Source organism: Sinocyclocheilus rhinocerous, unplaced genomic scaffold, assembly GCF_001515625.1.
Source record: "Sinocyclocheilus rhinocerous isolate Xijiao unplaced genomic scaffold, SAMN03320098_v1.1 scaffold514, whole genome shotgun sequence".
Classification (NCBI taxonomy): Eukaryota; Metazoa; Chordata; class Actinopteri; order Cypriniformes; family Cyprinidae; genus Sinocyclocheilus; species Sinocyclocheilus rhinocerous.
Window position 1 is genome coordinate 135,029 of NW_015658605.1, and position 9,826 is coordinate 144,854.

The following is a 9,826-nucleotide window of genomic DNA, read 5'->3' on the forward strand; positions in this document are numbered from 1 at the left end:
CTGAGTAACTGCTTGTGTATCGCATGGGCATTTAAAATATAAATAAATACCTAATTTGATTTCAAAGTAGGCATTTCACTGGTTAAAAAAAAAAAAAAACATGTACAATTTTGAATCAACAAGATGGTTTAACTTTGGGTGGCCCAAAATCAAAGGATGTCGCTGTCACGTTGGAGCAGACGAGTGTCACGCCTCGCGCAAATAAAAGCCTGCGCAGTTTCGAGAAGCAGTGAACTTGACAGCTCCGCTCTCCTCTGATGTGCCTCATGGATCAGAGGGATTCCGCGGACGCTACAAGATGACAGAGGTCATCAGGGGCCAGCTGCACACTTTAAAAGCACTGTCCACAGCTCGGCCACCCCGATCACTCGGACCTCAGACGAGCCAGGAGGAGGAATCGGACGCCGTCGATCGGTTCACAATTGAAACCTTCATTGATTCGCAATGGAAACTCAGCCAATCGTATTGTTCGCCGTCTTGGTGGTTTCCCTGATGCACGCGGGCTGCGTAAAGATCTCTAATCGCGGCGCGCTCGTGGGAGAACATCGTAAAGCCTTCGTAGGTTCATATTCCGACCTCAGTCTCCAGTCGTATCCCAGGTACCCGCTGTACATGATGCAGTTATACAGAGACGTAAGCGGTAAGATGCCTAGTACTCCAGCCAGTGCCGACAGCCCAGCTCTTCATCAGTCTGACTTCGTCCTAAGCCTGATTGCACAAGGTAAAACACGCACTACAACACGCATTTCGCTTTAACCTGCCTAATTAATTTTTGTATGCAAAATATGCTCAACCTAACAAAAAGGTCACATGGTACACTGAAAATTGACATCTAAATTGAATGGTTTTATTCAACCACTGAATCGATTTATACTAACAAAACTCACTTAATGGGTTAAATCAGGGTGCCACTTTTTACAGTGCACAACCATGTCATAACTAATCATTCATCAGCACCATATTTCCGTAAAGCCTTCGTAGGTTCATATTCCGACCTCAGTCTCCAGTCGTATCCCAGGTACCCGCTGTACATGATGCAGTTATACAGAGACGTAAGCGGTAAGATGCCTACTACTCCAGCCAGTGCCGACAGCCCAGCTCTTCATCAGTCTGACTTCATCCTAAGCCTGATTGCACAAGGTAAAACACGCACTACAACACGCATTTTGCTTTAACCTGCCTAATTAATTTTTGTATGCAAAATATGCTCAACCTAACAAAAAGGTCACATGGTACACTGAAAATTGACATCTAAATTGAATGGTTTTATTCAACCACTGAATCGATTTATACTAACAAAACTCACTTAATGGGTTAAATCAGGGTGCCACTTTTTACAGTGCACAACCATGTCATAACTAATCATTCATCAGCACCATATTTCGTAGCCTATTTCATTACATTTATGTATTTGGCAGACGCTTTTATCCAAAGCGACTTACATTGCATTTAATGTAGGCTATACATTATATCTACCAAACATGATATTGCATCCTTAAACCAACTGTACCAAGTCATTTTGTAATTTGTCAGGATTATAGGTCCGAATGCAAACAAGCAAGCAAGATTTTTCGTGTTATAAGAGCACATGCGTTTTAAAGAAGAGTAAAAGAGTAAAGCCACATCATCTGGGGAACTTGTGGGCTCATTATCAGCTCTCGAGCTATCTGACCCTCAGGTTTTACAACTCAGTAGTGTCACAATGCTTATTCAACTTTAAAGAGCTGGCTGTTTTATGTACACGGGTGTGTGTATTAGCCCTGCAGACGTCTGTTAGACCGAGAGGTTCAATACACATCTCCTGTCAAGCAGCTCGTCCGTCCTGAGAGTGTGCTGACATTTGGCTCTGACAGAACCTGATGCTGCGCCACTGAGTGAATCTCATCAAACCTGCTCAAAAGAATGATTACTTATTTTTTTATTTTTTTTAAAATAATGACTGAAACTTGTTAAAAGGCAGTAGAGTTCCCAGTAAATGTTTAGCTGTGTTGAAAATAATGTCACAATACAAAATTAAGTTAATATACGCCTATTAATATATTTTATTTATATGACCCGTTCTTATTTAGTAGCTTATTAAGTAGGCTAATTATTTTACTAGAAATGCAAGAATCTTTAGTGCTTACTATGAAGGTTTTTTTTTTCGAAAAAGGAAGATAATTCTTATTTCCCCCTCTCTCTTTCTTTTCAGAATGTCATTTAATATTGCTAATATTGTATTATTGAATTAATATCTAGCCATACTTGTCTGTTATTAAAAATCTGTGTCAATCTGATTGTAACTTTCATCTGATTCCTTAAAAATTATTTTCAGTGTTTCAGGCCTACTCGTTACGTTTTAAATAAATTTTAAGAAGCATGTCCGTTAATTCTTAAACTTAAAATAGGCCTAGTTTTGAGCATTTCAATGCGCTTCGTCAACCTTTGATCTTTTGTCTGAAAACTCCATTGATTTCTATGCTAAGCAGGTTTATTCGATCCACTGCCTTGTTTAGTAAGAGGTGATACGAACATTTTCTGTTTATTTTCCAGACTGTCATCAAATTGGCGAGCGATGGACCATCACTTTTGACACGTCTTCCCTCTCAGCGAGCGACAGCATTCAACTTTCGGAGCTCCGCGTCCGGCTGCCAGCGTTTTCTGCATCCAGACGCGTTATTGTGGATGTCTTCCACTTACGCAAACGGGATTGTGAGTCTGACTCTGTGTTTTGTCGCCATAAGCGACTTTTTATAGGTAGCATCAAGTCAGTGCCCGGCACTCCAACATCAACCTGGAGAGTTTTCAACATCACAGAGCTACTCGAGCACTGGTTGAGTCAGGGGACGGAGACACCTGAGGACGGAGAGGACACCGGGAGCGGGGAAGACTTACCTGAACCGGTTACAGATAGCTGGCGACGAAAAATCCAGCATCCCACTGCAGAACGAGTTATGATTGTAGTTTTCTACAAAAACAAATTTTCCCACACTGGCCGACAACGTGCCTCCAGCTTGATCAGTACTGTGGCGCACTCCAAATATGTCGTCCTGAACCGGGCACCAGACGCAGCTCAAGCTCGTCGCCACAAAAGGAACCGGGTCGAAAGGATGCCATATTTAATATTTAAAAGAAATTAATGTAAATATTTTGTATTTGGGATTTTTATTTTTTATTTGGGAGTGTAGGCTATATTTTTACTTAATGTAAATATGCATTGTGATAAAATGTGATGTGAAATGTGTTTTTTTTTTATCATTATCAGCAGGTTTGATACATTTTTATATAAAATATAAAAAACCAATAAAGCAGAACATTATTTCAGTATTTTATTTTGTTGACTTTGTTATATGTTGTACTGTAGTTTGGGCAATCATCATTTTAGTATAGCCCTAGTGATTTATTATTTGTATATTGGTTTCCTCAAATGGTGCTTTAAATTAATTAAATAAATTTGCTAAGTTCTAAAATGTTTTAACATTTAAAAGAAATGTCTATAGTGAGTAAAACTGACATTTCTAATGCTTGATGACACTGGTGGCTGAACACACATAATTGAAATGCAAAGGATTCGTTCACTCAAAAATGAAAATTTGCTGTAAAGGCCATCCAAGATTAGGATGAGTTTGTTTCTTCATCAGGTTTGGAGAAATGTAGCATTGCATCAGTGTCTCAGCAATGGATGCTCAGCAGTGAATGGGTGCCGTCAGAATGAGAGTCCAAACAGCTGATAAAAACATCACAATAATCCACAAATAATCCACAGCACTCCAGTCCATCAGTTAACATCTGGAGAAGACAAAAGCTGAAACTAATCCAGCATTAAGACGTTTTTAACTGTTTTTAACTTTTTAACTAACTATAAATTGTTGCTTTCAGCTAAAATACAAGTCCTCTATTCATAATAATAGCTTTCTCAAGTGGAAAAAATATTTTAATCTGAATCAGGAGAGAAATACGCACAGATATGGGATATATAGACTGTGGGTGTATTTTGATGCGAGAGGACAACAGGGGATGGACCTTTTCACTGGAGGAATTATTATTATGGATTATGGCCTGTTATTTTGACCAGAAGTGACGGTTCATTGTTAAAACTGATGGATTTGTAAGCCTGCAGGCCTTCTGATCCTCTCAATGGACACATTGCCTAGCTCCTTTTGTCTAATTAAAGCACATCTTCATGTCCCAAAATCCCACCAGGATGGGTGCTGTGAGAATGTGTTACTAAAAGCTGTTAAGAAGGAAAAGTGTTTGAAGGGTGGGTGTTATGTAGAGGTGTCAGGGTCATCACACTTTATGTAGATGTCATTATTAGAGTTGGGTGGTCTGCGAGGTTTGTGTACAATAAAACTGCTATTAGGCTTTGTGTCATGGGCAGCCCAGATGTGAGCCTGTTAACATGTTCACTATCTCAAGCTGCTTCACTTAAAAGGGCTTCAGGGTTATTAAAAAAACAACAACAACAACAAAAAAATATATATACAGTATATATGCAACCAAGGAAAAATAAGCATTTGTCTTGAAATTATACTGTTTTAATAATGCATTGTGAGGCTTTATTGTTTTCATCCTCCAATCAGAAGGTTTCAATATGCAAGAAGCCTGGGGCACAAGAGTGATTTAAAGTTTATTTACGCAATTGAAAGAATGATTTCCTCATGACTCCATTGCATCAATTAAAGTCTTGTGAAGTGAAAAGCTGAATGTTTGAACCATCATTAATACGTCCTCCATCTATAATCTTGCTTTCTCTGGTGAAAAAGTCGTCTCGTCTGAATCAGGAGAGAAATATGCACAGATCAAGCACCGTTTACAAGTGAAAACAGTCCAAAACAGCTCATTTTGGGGTGAACTATTCCTTTAATGCAATATATTCGCCAATAGAACAGTAAGTAAAAAAGGGTGACCACAAAAATCCATTTGTGAGTTTTTATTTCTTTATTAATTCTGTAAATGTATCTTCAGCTGGTGTACAGGGTTGAATATTTCTATATATTTCTATAGACATTTAAAATCTTGTCTGATTCAAAGACCTATAGTAGCGATAAAAATAAATCCATAAACAAAACGAAAGAAACTTTAAAGAAGCACAATGCTTCTATATTCCCACAGGCACCCCCCTGAAGTCTTGTTTGCTAAGATGCTATAAGTACATCCATGACATTAAAGTATTCCCATATTCCCAAATAGCAGGTCATAAATTCCCACTTGCAAGTGCAAAGCATTCTAATTAAATATAATTATATATATGTATTAAAAGATGTATTAAAAACATCTTTTCTGTGCAAGTGTGCATTTTGCATTCCTTTTTTTGTAATATGCTATTGCGTTTATACTGATTTCAGATCATTCTGTAGTAAATAGGAGTATAAATATTCTGTCATTTTGCAACAGTTCACATTTTTGCAAGAGGTTTGTTTAAACCATTGCTTAGACATCAAACAACTGCATTGCTAATTTGACGTATCCTTGCTGCCATACTGGAATGGACCGGCCCAAATACTTTACGCAGCCACTGTGATCTGTGCGGTTTGAGTTTTGTTCAGGGAGGGACTGGAGGGAGGACCCATCAATGCCAGCAGAGTGGCTGCATTCATTTATTCCTAGAAATTCAACCTTAAGTGCTGGAAATCCCAAACCACGTAAATGAGAACATCTGAAACCTGATTTAAAAAAAAAATAAAAAAATGCACATAGGATATGAATAAAGAGCTTGTTGACTTCTATTATTACATCCAAGAGTTTCAGTGCATGGTTGGGAAATTATTTTCCCAGTGAGTCAATGAATTTTATATCCAAGCCCAATAAAATAAAAATAAATTAATTAAATAAATAAAAAAACTTTAATAATCCATCGGCAAAATGGATGATTAAAAAACAATAATATATTATAAAATATTCATGCATTATTTTTTTTATCATTAATGTGCATCCTTATATGAACTGATTCTATGAATAATATAAAAAATGTGAAAAGTGATGCTTAAAAATGTAGATTCAGTGTTATTCATGTGACTTGAATGTGATGTACAAAGAACCAAAGACAATGAAGCTTTAAATAACAATGCTACAGCATGACATACGATGCTACAATAAATGGCCTATATTTGGTATCATGCTCTTATGATATCAGAATCAGAATTTTATTTCCATACATCCGAGATGTTGATTTGAGGTTTTTGAGATTATTTTGTTTCACCCTTTAAATTCAAAACATTATTTCAGGTTGAAGGCTGTATGCTGTGTTCAGATGCTACATAAATAAGTGATCTAAAATTAGATTGTTTGCATGATGGCCAACCAGTGCTGCAGTGATCACCATTTGCATAATATGATATAGTGTTGAGCTGTGCATGGAAACAACAGCTCTACAACTGGACTGGCTGTTGTAGCTAAACAACTCCTGAAGAAAGATACGAGCGGAAAAGAATAACGTCAGTGCAGGTCCAGATAATCCACATTATAATTAGTGTCTGTGTGTGCGTGTATGAAGTCAGGTCTGTTCTGCTGTGGGACAGTGAACAGTCTGATCACAGTGCTCAGTGGCTACGTGTCTTCATCAAGCGTAAGAGAGGCAAAGATGTCTGTAGTGTTCACACCTTTTTGTCAAGCATGTGTTCGAGTGCCTAAAAAAATATTACACATCTATTCTCATCAATGAAAATGTTTGGTTTTAAAAATGAGAAACAATACAGAGTGTGTTGCTCTCCCTAAAAAGAATATTTAGTGCACACCATGAGTATTAGCATCATCTGTAATGGTGAACAAAAAGACAATGAAAACAAATGTCTATTATGCTGAAAAGATGAGAAAATATCTAACCTTTCAGTGAAGTTATATAGAATATTAGTAATAGTAGTAGTAGTAATACTAGTATTAAATGTTTTGCCAATAATTGGCAAACCAAGGTCACTAATCAAGCTTTCATATCCCACTGCAAACCTGTAGAGAAAAGCCCAACATATACATCAGTCTGTGTGTGTATAAAAAATGCTGGGTTAAATACAACCCAGTGCTGGGTAAAATAGGGACAAACCCAGCAATTGGGCTGTTTTGACCCAGCGGTTGGGTTAAATGTTTAACCCAACCTTCTGGGTAGTAACCCAACCGCTGGGTCAAAACAAACGTCAGTGCAGGTCCAGATAATCCACATTATAATTAGTGTCTGTGTGTGCGTGTATGAAGTCAGGTCTGTTCTGCTGTGGGACAGTGAACAGTCTGATCACAGTGCTCAGTGGCTACGTGTCTTCATCAAGCGTAAGGGAGGCAAAGATGTCTGTAGTGTTCACACCTTTTTGTCAAGCATGTGTTGAGTGCCTAAAAAAATATTACACATCTATTCTCATCAATGAAAATGTTTGGTTTTAAAAATGAGAAACAATACAGAGTGTGTTGCTCTCCCTAAAAAGAATATTTAGTGCACACCATGAGTATTAGCATTATCTGTAATGGTGAACAAAAAGACAATGAAAACAAATGTCTATTATGCTGAAAAGATGAGAAAATATCTAACCTTTCAGTGAAGTTATATAGAATATTAGTAATAGTAGTAGTAGTAATACTAGTATTAAATGTTTTGCCAATAATTGGCAAACCAAGGTCACTAATCAAGCTTTCATATCCCACTGCAAACCTGTAGAGAAAAGCCCAACATATACATCAGTCTGTGTGTGTATAAAAAATGCTGGGTTAAATACAACCCAGTGCTGGGTAAAATAGGGACAAACCCAGCAATTGGGCTGTGTACTGGCCTCAGAAAAGAGAAAACTGAATAGAAATCACTAGAAGGGTGATAAATGCAGGGATGGCAATAATTGCGTCATGTCTAGGTAAGATGATTTTGGTTTTTGGGCTGCCAAAGTTAGTTTTTAAATGCCATTCAGTTTGAATATGTTGAAATGGTTTATTCTCTTCTAACGTCGTGTTTTTAGTAATGAGAAGACGTCAATAAAACAACTGGTAATATTTTATGTGGTCCTATTAGTGAACGTTATATGAGCAGTATATTTATTACAGTATTTATTCATCTTTGATAATGTCAGTTAATAAAAAATACTGTTAATTGTTGTTTCATGTTAGCTCAAATCAATTAAATAATATGAACAGATACAACTTTTGATATTAATGTATTAGTAAATGTTGAAATGAACAAACTACGATTAATTAATAATGCTTTAGAAGTAGGTTTCATTGTTAGTTCATGTTAACTAATGTCAGCAAATTTCGTACCTTATTGTAAAGTGTTACCAATCATTTTTATTTATTTTCTTTCCTTAGGAATAGGTTGAATTATTACCTACAAAACAAACCACAAGATTAATTGTGAATAATTATTTGAATCTACTGACAGCCTTTATCTACATTTTACGAAAATTTTACTTCACTGAAAGGTTAGACTTTGTAACTATCATTTATAACGAGAAAAATTAAAATTATTGCTTTTTTGCTCCTAAGGACTCTTTCCACTATAAAGCAAATGCGAATGGTGGATAATGTAAATGTTAATATTATGCATACAAGCTCCTCTGTGCATATCAAGTTATTGAGAGGAAGCTCATATGACGCAGAGGTTTGCAATGTATACAGAACAAAAACAATCTTGCTGCAGCGCTGCAAACGTGTACATATAAAGCCCCACGGTGATTTGAAAGTATGTCCAATGTACGTATCCCACTGAAAACATTTATACTGCACAAATTGTATCCCTTGAGCCTAGTCTATCTCAGGCAACACAGGACTTCACAGCTCATTTGCTACACAATTATACCTTTACAATACACAAGACACGTACTATTGGACTGAACAAGAATTCAGGAGCAAGTATTGAGACAGCAGCAGCATCGCATAGGTTGTTGTCATTTTGTTTTTGGCTTTGTAAAAGAACACACGCACACAGAAGGTACATTCACATCATATTTGAGTGCATATTATGTATAATACCAGTACAAGAGGGTCAGACTCCTCCTGGTGGGAAACCTTTTCAGTACTGTGTTCTAGACTCGCTTGGAAGACTACATTTCAGAAAACTAGCTTTTGTGTCCCATGTGCCCCCAAACCACATCCAGTTGGCCAAAGTCCTTCCCCACACCATTTTACAGCCCTTGCGGTACGACAGTATTTTCTCACCTCATAATTGCTTGCAGTCAGTGCTGTATGTAAAGGCAGGCCATGCGACAGCACTTTCACATGCTGATATTGAGATTACAGGAAGCACTTCTCAAATGCTTGCTTTTTTTCATTGTTTGGTTTCATTTTTTAAGAAATCATGCCTCTAGCCACTAGTGTTTGTTTTGCTTGTTAAAAAAGTCCTAAAATCTCTTTTTCGTAGTTGATATCCATCGCCTATCGCCAATGCTCTAGTTCGGTTTTCTTCTTTATTTGACGCCCATCATGTGTCAGTGAAGGATGGTTTGGGTGTAGGTGTCAAGTCCTAGGTTGGAAAAATAGAAAGGAAGGTTACAATGAGTCTGCGATCTTACAAGAAATCATGACATTCAGATCAAAACAGCATGTTTTAGCTGGTTTGTTGCTGGTCCAAGTTGGTCTACCAACTCTTACTAGTATTATTTACCAGGTCAAAACCAGATCTACCAGCTGGTAGTTCAACTGATCAACCATTTAGAGCAAACAGTGACCATAAATGACCTTACTATTCAAACTATGCCTTAAAGGGGTCATATGATGCTTTTTTAAAGATCATTATTTTGTGTATTTGGTGTAACAGAATATGTTGACATGCTTTAATGTTCAAAAAACACATTATTTTTCAAATACTGTACATTATTGTAGGTCCTCTATGCCCCGCCTCTCTCAAACGCTTCGTTTTCTACAAAGCCCCCTCCTT

General features: G+C 37.1%; 2 protein-coding genes across 3 annotated transcripts in view; one reads left to right on the top strand and one right to left on the bottom strand.

Annotated features, from left to right (window-relative positions):
* The first annotated feature begins 444 nt into the window (after window positions 1-444).
* LOC107722744 (nodal homolog 2-B-like) lies at window positions 445-3,862 on the top strand. The gene is made up of 3 exons (XM_016531209.1): window positions 445-721; window positions 2,533-3,091; window positions 3,859-3,862. Exons 1-3 carry the CDS (start codon window positions 445-447, stop codon window positions 3,860-3,862), a joined length of 840 nt encoding a protein of 279 aa, XP_016386695.1.
* Window positions 3,863-8,204: 4,342 nt separating this feature from the next.
* LOC107722748 (ankyrin-1-like) overlaps window positions 8,205-9,826 on the bottom strand; it is a 138,628-nt gene continuing 137,006 nt past the window's right edge. For both annotated transcript variants that reach the window (XM_016531215.1, XM_016531214.1), the window contains one exon: window positions 8,205-9,412. The gene's annotated coding sequence lies outside the window, so the exon portion shown is untranslated. The remainder of the gene's footprint in view (window positions 9,413-9,826) is intronic.